At 41.2% G+C, this 22403-nt stretch overlaps 1 protein-coding gene across 1 annotated transcript; it reads right to left on the reverse strand.

The window, feature by feature from the left end:
- Positions 1 to 10119: 10119 nt before the first annotated feature.
- adra2a (adrenoceptor alpha 2A) lies at positions 10120 to 11358 on the reverse strand (the record flags this gene model as incomplete). The annotated part of the gene is made up of 1 exon (XM_083906306.1): positions 10120 to 11358. The coding sequence occupies one exon, from the start codon at positions 11356 to 11358 to the stop codon at positions 10120 to 10122; it is 1239 nt and encodes a 412-aa protein (XP_083762432.1).
- Positions 11359 to 22403: the final 11045 nt, after the last annotated feature.

The following is a 22403-nucleotide window of genomic DNA, read 5'->3' on the forward strand; positions in this document are numbered from 1 at the left end:
GTAACGCCTCCATCCCACCTATCCCCTATAAAACAAATGGCATGTGCTGCGGTAACACCCACATACAAGATCATACGCTGCACCACTTGGATTCATGCTAACTGGCATACCAATTTTCCACGATAGTAATAATTACCCATGACACAAGCTGTTGTGCTTCAGCTCCACATGTACCATGTATCTGAATTATTCATGGTTACCAGACACTGGCATGATTACTTTTGTACCGATGTTGTATTTATACTAGCAGCTATTGCTTGTTGTTAGGGGGGGGGATGCACAGACAGATAACAGCAGGGGTACAACTGAGGTTACACGAGGACTAAGTTTGATTGTTTCCACAAGTGTGCGAAATTGACGTTGTTATATTGCGTCATTTATCACCTTAATTATAAAATCATTAAGATTACAGCTCAGATAAAGCCACAGAAGAGGACGATGAGAAAACTCTGTTAGATGAAAGTAACAATGAGGACAGAGAGGAGGAACAGATCACAGTGACTGGGATACAAAGCAGCTACTGGAGGCTTCGGCTTCTTTATCCACATTTAAGGTGAAGGGAATTTTTGTTTTTAAAGGGGACATATTACGCAAAATCAAGTTTTTAATAATTTAAACCCTTATATTTGGGACTCTGGAGGCCCTATCAGCCGACAAAGTGTGAAAAAAGATGACTCAGTCTTATATTTGTGGTCCTCCTTAGTCTAAGTGCAGGAGACAAAACACGTGGTGTTGACTTCCGCGCTCATGCGGACGTCACATTGCGCTAAATTGCTGGAATTGTTCTTGCGGAGCTCTGCTTTGTCGGTATCCGAAAACCGGGAGTCTGCGAAAAGTTCTATTCTTGGTTCTTAGTTCTATTCTCCACAATGCAGCACAGAGTGCTACACAAACTTGCAGCCTCAGAGGATGTATCTGTCCAGTGGATACATGTTATATATGACGGCAATGTGCCTGCTAGAGCCTGCAAATGATCACTTTTCAAATGCTAACTTGCTGTTAGTTCGCAGTAGCCTCTGTGGCTGATGTCATGTCCTGTCCCTTAAGTTTTGTTTTACTTGTTTTTAAGGTGGACCTTTAAGGTGGACCTAAAGAGATATGACTAAACAGAGCATTCTGAACAGGGCCGTTTTGGCAGGGTGGTGTTTTGACTGTGGTGCTTCTCTCTTATGGTATTTTGACCAAAGCATATCATAGACATTTTCATTAGGACACCAGGGAACTAGGTTAACTTGGAGAAATAGGGTATAATATGGCCCCTTTAATACCAAGCCTTTCACCAGTATATATTATCGTTTCTGCTGTACTGAGCTAGTGGAGGGCCACATGGTGGTGCACGTGGCTGGCACTGTTGCCTCACAAGATTAGTGGATTCTGTGCCTGATATGAAGTGATGGGTTCCCATCGCTCCATCTTCTATGCTTTCTGTGCTTTTTATGTCAGTGATCTATCGGCGCTGTCTCTGCTGAATGATATACAGGCCGCCGTCAGGTGAATAACAACTTAAATATGGATTTAATCATTTCTTTACACATAAAATTGGAAAGCTCCATCTTAAAAAAAAAAAAAAAAAAGGAATTTAATGCTTTTTCTGCTGGCAACTGGTAAATCGTCAAGCACAATGTTAAGCGGTCTTAACTGATTATGTGCTGTCACTTTTCGAAAAAGGTGGCTCAGTTACTGACTATATACTCTGTACTACAGGCTTTCAGTTTCACCACATTGATATAAATTGTTGTATTGGTTCAAAAGTTTGGGGTCACCTTTACAATTGTTTTGTGTTCTCCATTAAAAGTCACACTTTTATTCATCAAAAGAGTTGCAAAATGAATAGAAAATATAGTCAAGGTAATCATTTTGTACATATATACACATAACTATATGTGTATAACTGCTCACTAACAGCAGTAAGTGAGCAGGATTCAACAGTTGTAAATATTTGGCTCAAAGCGCCATATGTAAGAATGTGGCCAAAAAGGGTTACTACACTCAAATTCAAAATACCAAGGTCTTTTAGGTTTCGTTTTCTCCGCCATTGTAGCTCAGATGTAACTGGCAACCCGTGGTTGCTCGGAAGCTTAGACTCTACTGAATGCAATGATTGGTAGACGGCGGTAGGTTAACATCCCCCCCCCCAAAAAAAAAACAGATTACAGACTTGTCTCTTTGAACACACTTTGTCAAAAACTCATGACAAACACAAGCTGTTATTCATGCAGCGGCTGCATTCATAACGTCACCGTCATTAAGCGCCGAAGCAATGAAACAGCGGCGTCCTCAGGTATAATCTCCTTCAAACGCCCACTGGCCTGTCCATCAGCACACACTAGACAGTCATTACAGACACTACAGCAGCCCACTTCATCTGTCCTCTCTGCCTTACACTCACTTTGCTGTTCCTGTGTCGCCTAACAGATATTCTTCTCTGCTGTCCCCCCCCCTTGCCCCCCCACCCCCAGAGACAGGAAGTTCCAGCACAAAGAGCGTGAATAATGGAGAGCGAGAAAAGTGCTCAACTCTGTTGCTTTCATCTTAAATAATTATAGAGCCACAATATGTGCCGGGGGCTGGAACTGTGTTGGTTGTTTTTTTAATCTTCCACCTCTGTTTAATGCTCTTAACCACCATTGTGCCAAAACACTTGCAGGACTCTATCACGAGCTGGTTGGCTCATGATTGACGTTGGACAACATTACCAGATTTGGTTATTTGTTCCGATTTTGATGGACATGAACCTGGAGTCGAGAGAAAGAGAGGATGTCACTACATGCACAGATTTCTCTGTGTTTGTTTTTCACACAAGCTGAAGGACGGAAAAAACAACTTCAAGTGTCATATTTTTCTGCAGCTTTTTTCTAACGACACTTCATAGAGAATTACTGTATACGTCAACCCACGATATAAAGTTATATACCCAGTGAAAAACAGATGGAGGATTTATCAGCATTGTGTGAACTTATTTGGCAGTGGCTTGAAGGCAACATTTGTTTATCTGCATTTGTTGCACGCTATAGTTTTAAGTGAGCCGAATCTGGTGAAACTGAAACTTTCCCACACATACACATAGCAAATAGGGGAACCTCTCATGTATTCGAGTGCATTTAAAGGAGACATATTATAACCTACTTCTCCAAGTTAACCGAGTTCAAAGGTGTCCTAATGAACATGTCCGTGACATGCTTTGGTCAAAATACCTTAAGGATGAAGCACCACAGCAGTTCAATCACTCTGCCAAAACAGCCTTGTGCAAATGAGACACAAGAAACTGAGGCTCCGGCAGCTAACAGCAGTTAGCATTTGGTAAAGCCATCATTTGCCGACTCTAGGCGTCACATATAAAATGTATCCACTGGACAAGTAAATACTCTGAGGCTGGAAGTTTGTGTAGAACTCTGTGCAGCCAAGAATAGAACACTTCACACACTTCCACTCTTCTGGATACTATTGCCCTCCCCTCGCGTTTTCTTTTTTAGAGACAATGTGGAGCTCCGTGAGACAACAATTCCAGGAATGTGTCATTGTGAAGTAGCAATGACTGCGGAAGTCATCATCACGTGTTTTATCTCCTGTACTTGGACTGAGGAGGACCACAAAAACATATTTTTTCACACTTTGCCTACTCATAGGGCCTCCAGAGTCCCAGATGATGATATCCCCTTTAAAGTGACAGTTGAGCTGCCTTTGCTGCGGTCATCAGGAACCAGCCAAAACATTGATGCCTATGCTGACCATGTGCCAGTGTCTCATACACTACCGTTGAAAAGTTTGGGGTCACTTAGAAATGTCCTTATTTTTGAAGGAAATGCACTTTTTTTCAATAAATATAACATTAAATGAATCAGAAATACACTCTTTACATTGTTAATGTGGTAAACGACTATTCTAGCTGCGATCGTCTGGTTTTTAGTGGAATAAGTACATAGGTGTATAGAGGCCCATTTCCAGCAACCATCTCTCCAGTGTTCTAATGGTACATTGTGTTTGCTAATCACGTTAGAAGGCTATTGGATGATTAGAAAACCCTTGAAAACCCTTGTGCAATGATGTTAGCACAGCTTAAAACAGTTTTGCTGGTTCTTTGACGAAAGGGCAAAATTATTATTTTGAATTAAAAAATCATTATTTATAATCTTGTCAATGTCTTGACTATATTTTCTATTCATTTTGCAACTCTTTTGATGAATAAAAGTGAGAGTTTTAATGGAAAACATAGAAAAATTGTATAGGTGACCCCAAACTTTTCAAGGATAGTGTATATAACCTAAATTAACCTGGAACTTTCCCCTTTAACGACAGCAAACAATGAACGGTAGGAGATTGTCACTGCGACACAAGGTTGAAGAAAAAGGGAACTACAATATTGAAAGAATAAACCAAACATTTTACCAGTTGGTTGAGATGCTAAAGAACTAAACAGAAGCAGGTGGAGGCGTGAAGGTGACTCAGTATACTCTACATTGCAAGTGTTCAGTCCCTGCTTTATACTGTGGTATCAAAGGGCTGTAACCAGGGAGTCACAGTAGTAACAGTCACTAAATCCATCAAAAATTACACTTTATCTTAAAATAAAACCAGTTGTGAGGCTACATACCTCTGCAGTGTGAATGAGGGGAGCTACAACCACATGACAGGAGGAGAAGAAGATGGCCACGGAACAGGTGTGTTCAATACCCTTTGACCCTGAAAGGAAAGGAGGAGTTATTGAAGGGCTACGCTCAAGAGCAGTGAGGTAAAAACAAACAACAACACAGCGCTCTAATTCTACTGTATGAAAAGCTGCTCAAACACATTAACTCTAGCTAACACTGAGGCGTGGCTGTGGAATGAATAACAGATTCTTAATTTATATGCTTTTACTGCAAATTCCCCAATCTACTTGTGTAATAGAAAAAACATATTTCCGGGACTAAATTGGCCATTTAGGAAATCGAGCTCTTCCTGCTCCAGCTCCCAAATGTTTTTCTTTGTGCAGGGCGCTGGAACATCAATCCCTGCACCATCGTCTCTTTTTTTTTTTTCAGGCAGAGAAAATTACCTCGCAAGTCTAATAATCATGTCGCGTAATGCTGTGTGGTCTCTGGGATGATGGGAACTGATTGCTCTCGATCATAATGAGCTCCTGGAAAATAGATTCGTCTAGACAAATTATTTTCCAGGGAAATATCCATTGGCCGGCATTGTTTTGTGTCTCCAATCAGACCCAGAAGCCCAGCAGCTAATCAGCCCGCTGTTAATAAGACTCCATTACAAATAAGACCTTTGAAACACTTTTACTGTAAGAGTCCTTTGTCAGAGAGCCAACAATGAGCTGACAATGAAATGTGTTTGTACTTGGATGATGCAAAGTACAGCTTCTCTTAATAAATACCATCAACTGTTTATAAAATGGATGTCGTCTTCCGGTTTCACTGTGTAATCTTTTTAAGACTCATGATTTGACCTGTGCCATGTCCATTTTCGTTAAAGCTAACATAGAGTGGTCCTGTTGCGCATATATGTTAGTTATGGAGGTCTACTTACATACATTAACTTGTTTTTATGGTCAAAAACCTCCTAGTTGCTGTAAACGAGCCTATAGAAATCCTCTTTTCTGACGGTGTTTCCCAGCCGCGAGATTTGAGACTCAACTCTCTCACCCAGAAGACAGAGTCTTGTGATTGGCCAGTACCCATATTTCGCAGTATACCCACTCTCAGAAGCACAGCTCCCTCCTCTGGAACGGTGGATGCACTGCTACTCATTATCAAAACATTGTTTTAACATGTTTAAAAATAGCTTCGTCACGACTCCCCGCCGCAGTCCCTTTTATGACTTTAACCCGGAGTCAGACCCAGAGTAAGAAGACACTGTCGCTCGTGAAACAGATCTCGCTGAGCCCGAGATTACAATAAAACACAGCGTTCTCAGCCGTGGCTGAACTATTTGTTTAGAACCTTCAGGGCTTCTTAAACAAGGTAATGATGCAGATACACATAAAAAACAGTGTTTTGGACAACAATGATGACATATGATAATGGGAAATAAAAGTATGAGAAAACAACAGTGAGTCATCACTGGTGTGCCTGGATGAGTAATCCAGGCACACCAGGAAAAAAAAAATGTGCAGGCGTATGTGGGCGCCTCAGTCAATATTCATTGTCATCCTGACCTTTTCACCCCGGCCACCTACAGTAAAGATACATGAAGCAGACATGGCCGACATGACACTCCCACATCTATAAAAAAAACACCCCCAACAAACACATTCAACAAAAACAAACTCAGGCCGACGTCTAAAAGGCAATGCGGATGATTCAAACGCAACTTCATTCGTTCTGTGTGATTTTTGTGGCTTTTGACATTTCGTCCCTGTCTTTTTGAGTGGTAGCTGCACTTAGCCACCATGCATATAGCCCTTTTGAGATGGATGTGCACTCTAACCTGATGATCCATGCCCCGATTCCCAGAGGCTAAGTGTGTGTGTGTGTGTGGGGGGGGGGGGGGCTCTGCTGACTTCAACAGCTGGCTTCTTCCAATAGGCTGTCAGCGAGCACATCCGCCTAATGATATCACTGCTGCTTGTTGATGTGCGTGATACAGAGAGGCAGAGAGACAGAGACAGAGAGGAGGACAAAACGAGAACAAACACAACATATATATTAACTGTGGGACATCGATGGGAAGAACACTGATAAAGCACGAGCTCAGTCAATTTTCATTGGGTTCATTTGAAAACTTCTGCCCAAATGGGCATTTTTAGCTCTGTAACAAGAATAATATATGACCATTGTCTTGTTGCAGAAACATAATACAAACAAGAGCAGCAGAGATGGTGAATAGTTGGGATTTCTTAGCTTGAACTGAGATAGATCTTCACTCTAATCCAGATCAGTTTTAGGGTTTGGGAGTAGTCTGAGAACAAGGGATGAGATTTAACAGTCCTCATTCTGTACTAAAAATGGACCCAACCAATTGTAAAGTGACACTTCAACAGCAAATTGCATGACCAGGTCATACTTTCTGTTTCTGAGATCCGCGAGGGACCATGTGCTGTAAATGTCAAAATCTGCCAAATTCCACGGTGGTCATGGCAAAACAAACGCAAGCACGCCTCCAGTTTGAGTCCATGTAGACTGCACGCGCACAGACTGTGCACGCCCAATTGTTGCACACTACAGCCCACGTGTGGACCTTCTCGCATAATCTCAAGCAAGTTCACATGGTTACCGTCTTCTTTGTTGTGTATTTTGATCATAACAATAAGACACACAATAAGAAATCAAAGTACGAGACTGTACCTAAAAAGGTACACATGCTTTGTTGCTCCAGTTGTCGCCTATCAGGGTACAAGCACTGTACATCTAAAAATGTACCTGTACACACTGAGAAGGGTACAGTGCTTGTACCCTGATAGGGTACAACTGGAGCAACAAAGCATGTGTACCTTTTTAGGTACAGTCTCGTACTTTGATTTCTTATTGTGTGTCTTATTGTTATGATCAAAATACACAACAAAGAAGACGGTAACCATGGGAACTTGCTTGAGATTATGCGAGGAGGTCCACACTTGTGCTGTACAACGCAAAGAATATAAGAAAATACAAATGCGTATGAACCCCCCTGGTGAGACATCACCGCTACTGATTTGGAATGTGAGATCGAGAACGCATGTGCAGACACTGACGTGGACTCACTTTAGTATGAATGGAGCCGCAGGTGAAGCAGCTCTTCATGGACAAAGGACTTGAGTTCACTCAGGAAGTCTTCTCTCCTCTTGCACTGGTGCACTCTCATCGCAACGCATCATCTCTATAAATATATTGCTCGTCTTCCTGCTTTGGTCAGTTCACGCCGCTGTAAAACACTCATCATCATCTCCCAGTCTTTGTAGAATCATCAGATCTATCATTCTTCATTATCCACCGCATTACTGTCAGTGTCTGGACTCCAACGGGGATTTACTTCGTTTCTGCTCGTGCCAGACGCTTTTCCGCGTCAAGTCCAAGCGCCAAAGATTCTATAAAGACAAATTTAATTTGTCCTATCTGTAATAAATAATTGCTTCTCATTCACTTTCACAGTCTCTCCCGATTAGTGAGTGTTTTCGTTTTGCCTTACCGTTCTGCCACAGTTCAGCATGGAGAACTTTGCCCGTGGAAGAGAAGAAGACTTTCTGTGAAAAAGAGAAAATATTCAACAAAAAAAAATACACTGAAGGTAAAAGTGAACATATGGAGATTAAATGCCCTCATGCAGAGTAACCCACGTAGTGAGGAGTGATGCTCTGCAACGTGACTAGAATGTGAGATAAACAATACTTTATTGACCCACAGAGTGCAAACATTAGCTAATATCGGCCACAACATCAGGCTGAAGGTTGTATATTTTATTACTTACTGTATGAATTCCCCCTTTCATTCATAAGACGCGCAATAACGTGCGATTATTTATTCTGTAATTCACGTAGTGTCTAAGACAAATATTTGGTCAATGACGTCCACAATGAAATTATGGCCAACATCTATAGATAGATAGATAGATAGATAGATAGATAGATAGATAGATAGATAGATAGATAGATAGATAGATAGATAGATAGATAGATAGATAGATAGATAGATAGATAGATAGATAGATAGATAGATAGATAGATAGATAGATAGATAGATAGCAACGTCTTCTTTTAGCTTATTAACATAGCAATATAAAATGCAATATATAAAAAAAAAAATTTAAAAGTATAAATAAGGAGTATAGATTGTAGAGCAAAATAAAATATTAGTATAAAATTGAACCAGTAAACAATTTTGTCCCCATTTAGATGAAATGGTGAGAAGAAATTATTTATTTTATTTTGTAAATCAGTTCACAAGGCCTTCACTTTACTAAATAATCGTTGTCTCTCTCTCTGTGTCTCTAACTCTTTTTTTTTTTTTTTTGTAAAGCGGATGTTTGACAACTTCTCTTTTTTCCAACAACCCATAGTCTCCCACAATATTTCCCCTATAATTTAACACGGAGCAATAACACGACTTCGGCAAACTTGTCTGTCCAGTGGGAGCTCCCCCCCCCCCCCTTGTGTTTATATGAGCTGCAAATACAGACACATGTTCTCTCTCTCACACAAACACACACACACACCCTCCCTCTTTCTTTCTCACAGGCTCCCCACACTTCCACGTCTTGTAAACGTGCAGGGAAACACTCGAGCAGCTGAATGCAGGCGCACACCAGGGTCTGCTGGACAAAGAGATTGACATAGGCTACTACAGAGAAATTCCCTGAAGGACCATTAAAGCTTTGTGAGGATGGTACTGTTCAGCTATAAAATTAATTTGCATACGCTCGCACTCTCACTTGGGAGAAGCCATATTTTGTGTATTCACGGCACAGTTGATTGTCACTCTTTGTCTCAGAGTATTAGAGAGAGAGAGAGAGTAGCCATCCAGGTTCTGGTTTGACAAGCTCTTTCCTTAATGATGCATACTATAATAACACAAAATGCCAAATGAACCATCACTTCTCCACTTCCTCTGTTTCCATCATTAACACTTGTTTCATGAGCTGGCTTGTATACACTTTAAGGGAAAAACTGCCATGTAAAAATGGGTAATGAGTAATCTAAGAGTGCAGCTGAAGAGACAACGTCGTTCTCTCTTCATCACTAAACCACCGCCGGATCACAGCACATATTATTTCCCACAGTGTGCAAGACAAAAAAAATAATAAACTTGTGTGAGTGAGTCCTGAGACCAGTTCATGTAATAGGTTTTATTCTTTAAAGAGCCATCATCATCACCTTCAGCATATTCATTCTCATCATCATCCACCATCAAAATAGAGACAAATATTCAGACAGGTCGTATAGTACAACACATATGATGGACTTCACTATACTTTCTCGTTTTATAAAAATAAAAATAATATCTACAATAAAAACACTGTGGCTTCCTGTGTGGCCGTGGATGTTTTCGGGGAAAAGAGAAAATGCTGCAACGTAAAAGCTCATTCTGCAGGAAAGCCTGTTCAAGCAGTTATACCATTGAGCGTTCACAAGTAAGTGATCCATGTATAATGGCCTATGTATACTCGACGTACAACATAGCAACAAAACAAGTATGTACACGGCGGTGGAGTCTGTCACGCGTATCTCCGAGCGTCCCGCCTGCACAATATCTTTTTGAAGGACCTCCTGAAGTCATTGTTGAAGATGGTGTAAATGATGGGGTTCAGCGCGCTGTTGCAGTAACCGAACCAGAAGAAGAACTTAAACAAGGTGTCGGGCACGGGGCACGACTCGCACACCGTCATCAGCGTGTACGTAAAGAAAAAGGGAAACCAGCAGATGACGAACACGCCGATGACCACCGCCAGGACGAAGGTGAATCGTTTCTCCCGGTTCTGGCGGCCCTTCCAGCGACTGCCTTTGTTGCACTGCACCTGCTTATGGGCATCGTTGTCTGGTTTGATTTGGCTCATTTTGGTTCCCCTCTTGGACGCTTTCTTTTTGATTGAGCAGGGATTCTTCACATTGTGGTCAGACGACGACGACTCCTCAATATCCACTCCATTTACCTCTCCTTTCTCCTCATCTGCTCCTCCTTCTCCTCCCACCGCTTTCTTAAGATCGTCCCGCTTGCCGTTCAGGTTCTCCGGGCAGAGGTGCTCCTCGGCACCCACGCCGTTTTCCTTAGCATCGGCAGCAGCAACCGTCGCCGTCTTTGGCATCCGCTTCCGGTCTCCTGGAGGCGCCCGCGTCCTCTTTTTGGCAATCTGGTAGATCCGCACATAGACCAGCACCATGATGACACAGGGGAGGAAGAAGGAGCCGATGCAGGAGGAAATGACGTACCACTTGTCGTTGTTGATTTTACACACGCCGCTCTCGCTGTTCTCTTTCTCCATGGTGATCAGCGGCGGGAAGGAGATGACCGCCGCGATGACCCACACGATGAAGATGATGCACTTGATGCGCCGCGGCGTCCTCTTTAGATTGTACTCGATGGCCTGCGTGATGGACCAGTAGCGGTCTAAGCTGATGGCACAGAGGTGAGCGATGGAGGCAGTGCAGAAAAGAACATCTAGTGCCAGATATATTTCACACCACACCTCGCCAAAGTACCAGTATCCCATGAGCTCATTGGCCAAGGAGAAGGGCATCACAAGGGTGGCCACTAAAATGTCCGCCGACGCCAGAGACACCAGGAATAAGTTCTGCGGTGCCCTCAGGGCCCGGCTTGTAAACACAGCTATGACCACCAGCACGTTACCAAACACTGTGAGCAGCATCAGGATCCCCACCAGCACAATGAGCGACAGCTGAAGGCTGTAAGGAGCCGCCTCTGGAAGAGTCTGGTTGGTCTTGTTGTTAAACTCCATTGGAGTCGATTGGACTACTTATTCAGCGAGTTCAGCTGGGGTTAAAAATATCATCCACCAGGAACGGACAGAGCTAGTGCGGCTGAGAGAGAGGGAGACAGAGGAGGGGAAGAGGATCACTCCTCTGAGGTTTTCCTGGATGGGGTTTTCTCTTTCATTGTGCACTGCCACCTCATGGAAAAGCTGAAATTGATTTTTACATCTGTCATTTCTTCATCTGGAAATATGAGAGAGAGAAAAAATCAGATCTATAAGCTACTTAATGGTATCTATTATATTATGACTGTTGCAAAGTGAGAAATAATAATTTTTTTTTTAAATCTACAGGATGTATAAGGTTTGAAATGATCTTACCTGAGGCAACACAACCTGCCACGACCTCTCCAGTGCCAGGGACGCACGGGCACTGAGGAACTGTCTAACTTCTTCAGGCAGATCAATAGAAAACAGAGAAGATCCATGTGGCAGATGAAGCGTCAAGTCTTCCCTCTGCGTCTCCTCTCTCTCCCCGCACAGTGATCCCTGTGCTGCATCTAGTAGCTGTGCTCGGCGGGCGGACCAAAGAGCGCGCTAATCATGTTATCCCGGGTGCTGCCGCGCTGCTGTGTGCCGTGTGGAGGAGTCGCTCTCTCTCCTCACTGTTCTCCAAGTGCGCCACTCCCTCTCTTTATAGCCCGCACGCTGCAAAAAGTGTCCCCTTCGCCGGGTCACTGTGCGTCCACGGAGTGTCAACACAGACACACACATGCGGGTGTGACTGCACCGGAGCGAGATATCAAGTGCATGTGGAGAGGAAAACACACACACACACACACACACACTGAGCAACAACGTGCAAAAGAAAAGAAAATCTGTCTCCATGCGCACACTTGTTTGCTTGTGAGGATCCATCTCACATCACGTGCCTTAATTGGAATTCAAACCATGACCTTTAACCCCAAAAAAGCACTTTAAAGTTCCCAAAAATGTCTTATTCTACATCACGTGTCAAACTCAAGGCCCGGGGGCCAGATGTGGCCCGCCACATCATTTTATGGGGCCCACGAGGTCTATGCTGCTTTAAGGCGCGTGTCACCAGTGAAGTGATATTCATTGTATATGCATCATGCGATGAATGATGAGATTGAAATATCCACAAAATGTCCATGAAGAGAAAGATTGATGCAGATGGAAGGCAGTTTCAAGAAAGATGGGAAGGCGAATACATGCTTGTGCTTCAAGGAGAAAAACCGGTGTGGCTTTTGGGTTATGAGGCCGTGTCGGTCGTCAAAGAGTACGATCTATGTCGGCATTTTGACACCAAATATGGCAAAGTCAGCCTTCAAGGAAAAGCAACAAATTGTCAAAGAATGAATAGGCTGATGTGGCCATGTACATGGACAGAACAACAGGTGCATCGAGTCTGCTGTTTTGCTTCTAACTAGGCCACTATGTAGAATATAATCAACAATGTTGTCTAAAAGTGTTGTGCAGTAACATAAAAAAAAAACATAAAATACATGAAAAAATCCACAACAAAACAATAAGAAATGTACAAGATAAGCAAGCACTAGTTGAGTAACACCAGTAATTACTGTGAAAGCCCATCAAAAGATAAGATAAAGGTATATTTTTTGACATAATATGTATAATTTCAAATAAACTTGACATTGTATCTGTTCCACGTTAGGCCACAGTACACTCTTAGAAATAAGGGTTCCAAAAGGGTCCTTCTACAGGGGCTGAGGTTCTACCTGGAACCATTTCTTGTTCTTGGTAACACTAATGGTTCCAGTAAGAACCATTTTGACCCAGAGCTCCCTTTAAAACCCCTTTCCCTGAATAAAGGGTTTTAAAAGGGTTCTTTGTGGAACCCTCCAAAAGGGATAAAGGTTCTACCTGGAGCCAAAAAGGGTTCTCCTATGAGGACAAGCCGAAGAACCTTATATGGTTCTATTTAGCACTTTTATTTCTAAGAGTGTATGTCTTTCACTGCCTATTCCCTATAAGACAGAGTAAATAATAATCACCACTGAGAGCTAATTAGGTGATCAGGGCACATTGATCAGTAAAGCACCTTTTAAATAAACTCGCAGTTTTCCGTACAGAAAGTGGAACAAATTGGCGTTTATGCACACGAAAAAACAGTCTATGAGTCCTAGTCTATGAATCAAGCTCTCTTTTTCTTAACATGTTGTTTCCCCTTGATCTTACGCAGACATTATTTGGATATTAAAAGCTGCTGATATTTGTTCAAAGTAAATGTTAAAATTCTCGTTCAATTTCCCTATGTATAATGATGCTAAAAAAAAAAAACTGTGGAAGAGAGATGACCTCTCCACATGTGCTTCAGTTCATCTGTAACACTTCAAAAAATATTAAACGATCTCTCTCATCTTAAAGTCATCTTGAAGGGGAAGGGGCAGACATTTTTTGCAGTGCAGCAGCTGGACTCGGTTGCTAAGCAGCCACCAGAGCCACACCACGTGGATATGAGCAGAAGCTCTTTTATTACTTTGTCCAAACTTAATTTATCGATCCCCGTCTCACACCTGATGTGCAGCCACAGGAGGGAGTCCCCCAAACATTGACCCTGAGTCACACGGATCCACAGATTTTTTTGCCCTGAGGAAACATCTAAACAACTACTTTAGTGTTTACAGATGTGACTCACTGAGAGGAACAGTGACACAAACACAATCAGATTATACTTTCATATTCCCTGTGCTGCATGTTGTGTCAAAGATATAAACTCTGGTTGGGGGGTCGTCTAAGCTTCCCTCTGTGTGTGGTGAGTCACAAGACTTTAACACTCAAATAAAAGTAAAACTATCCGGATTATTGGGCTTAAACCCTTGTGGTCTTTCTTATATCCAAGAAATGTATTGGATTAAGTCGTCAGAGATAAAGGAAAATTGGAGCCGATGAAAATTGAAAATGCTGTGCCAAAATACACAAAAACACAGCTTGTGGACACTGAGGTTTCCAGCAGAGTTAGTCTTTGCTGAACTTCACCAAACCTAAAAAGCCTCACAACCCTTCTCAAAAACATCTGCAGTGGAGATGTGCTAAAAAATACTAGTGCTGGGCACGTTAATGGCGGTTAACGGCACCAACGTTAATGCACGTTAACGCATAACGTGTTTCCATGACGACTGACCGGAAAAAGGTCATGTTTACGTGCGGCGGCACTGGAGTCCAGGCATCGTTTACCAGTTAGCTCCGTTATTTGTTAGCTCCTTCAGTGCCGTTAGTGCATCTACAGTCAAACTGGAGCACCCTGTTAATTAAACGAAAAGAGCAGCGCTATAAATAACCAGCGTACCTGTGTACTGCGTATGTGTGCCTCTGTTTTTAAAGGTTATAGTTAATTTAGAGACTCATTTTAACAATCGAGAGTCGTGTAAACGTGGCGTCACACGCGCCTTTTTCCAGTCAGTCGTCACGGAAAGGCGTTGTGCGTTAACGCAAATACAGACGGTTGAAAGTGAAGAGGAAGTTGACAACAGAAAAGTGTGGATTATTTTCTCCCGGAACAGGAAGGCAAAACAGAAAACTACAGCCAAGGTAACTCTCTCTCGCTCTCTCACACACACACACGCACGAACGCATGCATGCACGCACACACCCCCCCCCCCCCCACACACACACACACGCACACACGCACGCACACACACGCGCGCGCACACACACACACAAATTGTTGGTGTATAATTAATGTATGTAATATTATTACAGTCCATTATTGTTGCCTCCTCTCACAATTCTTTGTTGCTGCACTAGAGCAGACTCAATCAGTGCGTTAACATGCAGGTAAAAAGTCTGATTTTAATCGGACTAAGACAATAATTCAGTTTTCTTAATGTCATATAAACACATTTAGTCCGACTAAAATTGAGCTAGTCTTAGTCGGACTAAGACAATAAGGTATGTCAACACCTTAATCAGACTAAAATTGAGCTTGTCTTTGTCGGACTTAGACAATAATTCCGTTTTATTAATGTCATGTAAACACATTAGTCTGACTAAAATTGAGCGAGTCTTAGTCAGACTAACATACCTGGGTAATGAGATTCTGAGTCCTGCATGTAGTTGGTCTGGAGTCGTACTTGGCGTTCTGCACATGTATCACAATTTCCTCCCCGGCCTTTGACCTGAAAGTAGAAGGAGAGACATATTGAACTGCAGTACTGTTGTCAGAAATCACATGGTGGCGCTGTTTTTCTTCGGTCAACACATCCAATGATCTAATTTGTCTTATGATTAACAGTAGGTACGAAACAACTCAGCACGATCCATCGCAGTCTTTCCCCGATTCAAAACTGAAACTGATTCAACACATACTTATAGAGAGATACAGCGCCATCTATAGGGGCAGAGTCATTAAGCATGTATACTCATCCAATCGCCGTATTAGTCGGACTATGGCCTTAGCTCGATTAAACTGTGCTTGTAAACGTACTAAGTGTCAATCTCTGCTTGTTGTTGACATTTAAAAATTTGCAAAATAGATTTATTGTTTACAGTTGATGGTGGGACAACTGATGCAACCACATTCCACTGAATGTTTTGAATGACGCTTTTGTACCTATTATGCATATGTCACCTTTAAATTATATCAAACAGAATTGATGCCTTGTGATTTGTGGTTTGTTCTTGATCTATATTGTAGTGGTGTTTCCAAAAATGTGAACCATGGCCCACTGGTGGTTGTTGCAGATATTGCGGGTCGGCCTCAGTCATGGAAATAAAAACGATTCCATTTACCACATTATTCAAAGCATATATTATACTGTATATGAATATGTCTAATAAAATGTGATGCCTCACTTCTTCAGTCAGATTTTAAAGATGTGTTAACACAACTTAGGAATAATTCAACTATGGAAAATAACAACAATTATTTGTTCCCCCTGCAAAAAATAGGGGAAGTCATCTATCACTAAGTATATAGTGCATCAGATAAGTCACCGATACCTTCATTAATCTGCCCGGGGCTGTTTTACTATAGATCATACAACCTGTCCATTTAAAGCAAGCTTCATCTTGTTTACTCTCACCATATAATTAAAATGTGGCATGTGATATATATAAAAAAAACAAAAAAAAAACATGGCACAGTTTAATGAGCTAAATCATTTGTCACTTTCACTATTGGAAAACAGGATTACTGCTTTTGATTTACCTGAATTGCAATAAACCAGCTGTAAGCAGGAAAATGTGCAGGGGATCGTCATAATAAAAGTGACGATGCGAGACATGATGTAAAATGTAAAAACAAGGTAAATGCTTTAGCTTGACGCCAATATCAAACAAAATAATAGTCCCCTGCTTGTTTATTGATGAGTGTAGCACATATATTTGCTTCTATCCTCTCAGCAAATCAACAAAAAAAGGATAAACAGCATGTCTCCAGATTTCATCCATCAGGGGATTCATTATATTTCCAGTCTCACATCATTCCTGGAACTGGAGTCACTCTGAAACCGCAAAGGCTTTAACTCACAGTCGGCCATTTTACTATATTGTTTGTGTTCCTGTCGTGGGGAGAACTCAAACGTTACTGTGGGATTCAGAGGAAATTCCTCAGGCACCGTGGAGAGACACGGAGTGCACTCCTCTATGTATGCAAAAGCAAAGCTAAAGATATTATACGCAATACACAAATTTAAATACCTCTATAGATAGATAGATAGATAGATAGATAGATAGATAGATAGATAGATAGATAGATAGATAGATAGATAGATAGATAGATAGATAGCAATGTCCTCTCGTCTTCTTTTAGCTAACTTTAAGCTAGCAGATAGATAGATAGATAGATAGATAGATAGATAGATAGATAGATAGATAGATAGATTTGCCTTACCGTTCTGCCACAGTTCAGCATGGAGAACTTTGCCCGTGGAAGAGAAGAAGACTTTATGTGAAAGAGAGAAAATATTCAATTAAAAAAAAAAAAAAAAAGATACCAAGAAACTGACACTGAAGTAAAAGTGAACATATGGAGATTAAATGCCCTCATGCAGAGTCACCCACATAGTGAGGAGTGATGCTCTGCAACGTGACTAGAATGTGAGATAAACAATATTTTATTGACCCACAGAGTGCAAACATTAGCTAATATCGGCCACAACATCAGGCTGAAGGTTGTATATTTTAGTACTTACTGTATGAATTCACCCTTTCATTCATAAGACGCACAATAATAAGATAGATAGATACGTCTTCTCTTAGCTAGCAATGTATTATTTTAGCTAACTTTAAGCTAACATAGATAGATAGATAGATAGATAGATAGATAGATAGATAGATAGATAGATAGATGGATAGATGGATAGATGGATAGATGGATAGATGGATAGATAGACAGATAGATAGATAGATAGATAGATAGATAGATAGATAGATAGATAGATAGATAGATAGATAGATAGATAGCAATGTCTTCTTTTAGCTAACTTTAAGCTAACATATAGATAGATAGACAGACAGCAATGTCTTCTCTTAGCTAGCAATGTCTTCTTTTAGCAAACTTTAAGCTAGCAGATAGATAGATAGATAGATAGATAGATAGATAGATAGATAGATAGATAGATAGATAGATAGATAGATAGATAGATAGATAGATAGATAGATAGATAGATAGATAGATAGATAGATAGATAGATAGATAGATAGATAGATATACAATTAAATGATGAATAACAACATGATGTTGACTGGTCACAATTCCGGTTCATCGTTTCAAAACTAAATTTAAGATTGTATGTTCCACTGAGGGAAATATTCAACATACGTATTGAACTGGAACTTGTGACCAGTCAGAATTCAGTCTCAAAGGCAATATGGAAAGCCATAAAATAGACCTTTTAGATGTGTGAAATGAGTTCAGCTGGCGGTGTGATGGAAGATTCAACCCTGTGAGAACGCTGCCTCACCGTGCAGGCTGGTAAATAACACAGCAGCCGTGCACTGCTTTTTCATATCTCTCTCTCTCACACACACACACACACACACACACACACACACACACACACACACACACACACACACACACACACACACACACACACACACACACACACACACACACACACACACACACACACACACACACACACACACACACACACTCTCTCTTTCTCGGTTAAACATTTCCTTATTGTTACAGGAGGACCAGACAAAAGGATACAGTGACACCTGTCGTTTCATCCTGGAGGACGAGTACATGGGAAGAAGAAATCAAACAAACCAACAAACAAACGTGGTGTTTTTGATTGAGAGATGTGATCATTCAGAGGAGGATGAGAAGGTCATGTGTGCTCAGGATTTTTTTTAGACAAGTGATATTAGATACCATTTTTTTTTTTCTAATCTTATCACAAATCACCGGGTTGATTTTGATTTCTCTTTCACTTGGACATGAATTCAAGACCCCGACTGTGCACAATCTCAATGTAGAGCTGCTCAATGTAAATAATATCAAGTATATACATTACCCAGCAGGGGGCGGTGTTGCACTGGATCACAGAGAGAGATCAGGCCACAGCTGAGAGCACTAACAAACACATACACACTGAAAAATAAAATCGAGAAATGAAGCAGCAATACCGACTCTATACAATCAATATATGTGATTAGCAACACTATCTATCTATCTATGGTCTTGGTTAAATTATTTTAATTGACAGATAGACACACATCATGAATTTGTAAATATTTATAGGTTTATTACAGTTAAAAAGATGTATGTACATACAGAACATCACCAAACATGGTCAATTTCACTCGCTTGCAAAGTAACACTCTGCAACTAGTTGTTTTCAGGATAACTGTCTTACAACAGGGGGGGGGGGGGGGGGCGGCATCGATAAAGTTTGTCATTTACAACCAAGCACACAGATCAGTGATTTGTTTTCTTTTCTTCTTCTTCCCCCCTTCGCGTTTGCCGTATAATACTAAGTAGAGGTGTACAACCTAAACGAAAGCAGACAGAGGGACGCTAAAGTAAAATTGCTGGTCCACATCCAAGTTGGCGCTGCCAACCTGCAGCTTTGTACAGTATGTACACAGGTAGAAACACCTCAGACTGGATCTTGGGTCACTGCGGTCAGCGATGGAGACTCACATCGAGGTAGTCATGTCTGCATCTGCTCGTCCAAGAGACAGCTGACCCAAAAAAAAAATAAAGTCTGATTCAGTCTGCGGGCCCAGATCCCTTTACCGACATTGAAGAAAGAAAGAAAGAAAGAAATGATTATCCCCGTCGTCGTTGATTATATGAAACGGTCGTAAAGGTTCTGCTTGGTGCACATAAGGCAGTCAAGTATGGAGATCATATAGAGAGCTGTGTGAGTTCTTGTGTGTGTGTGTGTGTGTGTGGATGGATGGGAGTCAGGGTTAAGGGCGGGTACGCAGATTCTCCACATTAAAGGGTTATTCCACCAGAACTGGCTCACAGTAATTTCACCTTGTGTGTGTGCGCTTTCAAGGCAAACTACTTTACTTTAAGAAACTAAATTCTTAATCTCTAGACACCGATCTTGATCACATGATTTGTATCCGATAGGAACTGTGAAGTCAAATAAAGAAGCAATCGAATGGATAAAAAAAAAACATCTGACCAATTTCCGTTAATAAACATCTGCATTTGCAGAATAAAAATGCAAGTCAGTTTCAGTGGAATTCCCCTTTAATGCCAAAACATGAGCGAGACGCGGGCTAATGCACATCCACTCGGTAGCATAACGGCATCATCTCCCCCCCCCCCCCCCCCCCGTCTACTTCTCTTTTTGTAAAATTCTCATCACATTACAGACCTTCGTAATACCACCGAGTCCACCGCAGCGTCAGATTTACTGTACAGAGTAAAAGACGGAAAAGAAAACTCGACCCAGATTTACATTGTAGCGACCAGTTGCTCGTCATCAAGTACAGTCAGTGGCCATAGACACAAGGAATAGCCGAACAAACGCATAAAAAAAGACCATTAAGGCTGCTTGTCAATGTAGATTAAGTAGGATAAGCATTGCCACACAATGCTTCAATTACCCTTTGCAATATACAAAAAGGGAGCATTTGCAGATACACCAGATAGCCACTAAATCTTAAGTCCTCTAAGCAAAAAAAAAAAATGCCTGATTCTGACCCAGACAAATCATGTCATATGTCTTCAACATGCTTGGTTCCTGTACAAAATAACCAGGCAGGGAAAAAAAGAGAGAAGTTGTATGATCCAAAGAGACGGCGACGGACAAAAAAAAAAAACACGGACTCTCCAGGGCCTTAAATCACAGATGATAGAAAAATAAAACACCAACTATGATCACCGACTATTTAGGATTCACCAGCGCTGTGATCCAACAACAGGCCAGACTGTGGTCTCATCCACAACACAAACTTCTGCCTTCACCACCATCAACAACCTTCGTTTGTGTCTCGCAAAAATGGCACATGAAAAAAGTTCAAAACAGAAGAGACTTGAGTGTAAAAAAAAAAATGGGTCACAGCACTCTTGCTGCACACCTAATGCACATCTCACCCTACTCATTGAAGGCATTTCACACAATAGTTTACAGCTAAACGGAAATAAAATACACAAAAAAAAAAAAAGAAAAAAACTTCCAAAGCTTTTATATAAAACCCAGGAATGCAATGCCTCCGGTGTGTTGTTGAGCATGAACACAGAAAGCCCTTTTTACAAACTTTTTTTTTTGTCTTCTTCCGACAGTCTTGTACTGTAACTGCGTTAAGCTCAAATATGCACCTTGTTGTGTCGTCTCGTCCCCCCCAACGGTTTGATCGGTGAGAAAACCACCGCGCCGAACGCAAAAAGGTCAGCGGATTTGTCCCACGTCAGGGTTTTTCTGCGCCAGCCTCCTCCCCCCTCCCCTCCCACCACCTCCGTCTTGTACAGCATACAGCATCAGTCCACAAAAAGAATCAGCAACAGATTCTGCTGGTAAATCAGAAGCAGCGGTGCATTTAATTCACCCAACCCCACCCCCCCCCGCCCCGCGATAATAGCTCGACCCCGCGCTAAGGCGAGCTGTGGCGTGATCGTCACCTTAGGCCACCTGCAGAGGAAACCACACAAAAGTATGCCGCGCGACTGCAAAGAACAAAAAAAAAAAAAAATCGATTCCCGTATTTCAATACAAAACAGAATCATGACTGAATATAGAATCGGGATGCAACACATTTACAAGAAAAGGGGGGGGGACAAAAAAATATGTTTGATTACCTTTTGTTGGGACTTTTAATGTACAGTCACTTGAAATAATACTAACTGAATACATCATTTAGAGGAAAAAAAAAAACTACTTCTGATTTAAAACGCTGATCTGAACTAAGCGATAAGCCGTCTCCTCTTGTGATTGAGAAAGCAGGATATGGGAACTTTAAAACCACTTCATTGCAACACATACTTTTACAGTTTGACAGAAAAAAAAGAAGAAAAAAAACTTCCCCAAAATAAAATTACGAGTAAAATTTATATTCCAATTGATAAAAAAAAAATGTACATGATAAACCATTCAACAGATAATATATTTATGAAAAAAATGCCCCCATTTAACACAAGTGATGAGAGGCTACTGTGTTTGAGCCTAAATATAGGAGGGATCCAATATCTTTTAATTTAATTCATTAAAAAAAAGAAAAAAAAAGTGCATAAGAGCAGCAGCATTGCTAGGACAGTGTGGGACAAACGAAAAAAAATATCATTGGATATCAAAATTTTAAAAAAGAAAAAAATGAGAGATTTTACCTGCCAATGTTTTATAATGAAACCGTGTTTGAAGCTCTGATTCGCTGACTCACCACAACTGCTCCAAAGACCCAGACGTCGTTTTTTTTTTTTTTTTTTTTGATATGTCGTTCAAAGAGCAACTGGATTACAGCCACACAGCCCAACACTGAAAATAATAATAAAAAAAGAAAAGAAGTAAACATAACTAAAATTGCACTCAAGGCAACGACCAGGATCTGTATACATATTTAAAAAAGCATCTCCTAGCACTTATCCCATCACCTATGCATGTTTGACTTTTTCCTAAAAACCT

The sequence above is a fragment of the Microchirus variegatus genome, assembly GCF_963457635.1.
Source record: "Microchirus variegatus genome assembly, chromosome: 19".
NCBI classification, from domain to species: domain Eukaryota; kingdom Metazoa; phylum Chordata; class Actinopteri; order Pleuronectiformes; family Soleidae; genus Microchirus; species Microchirus variegatus.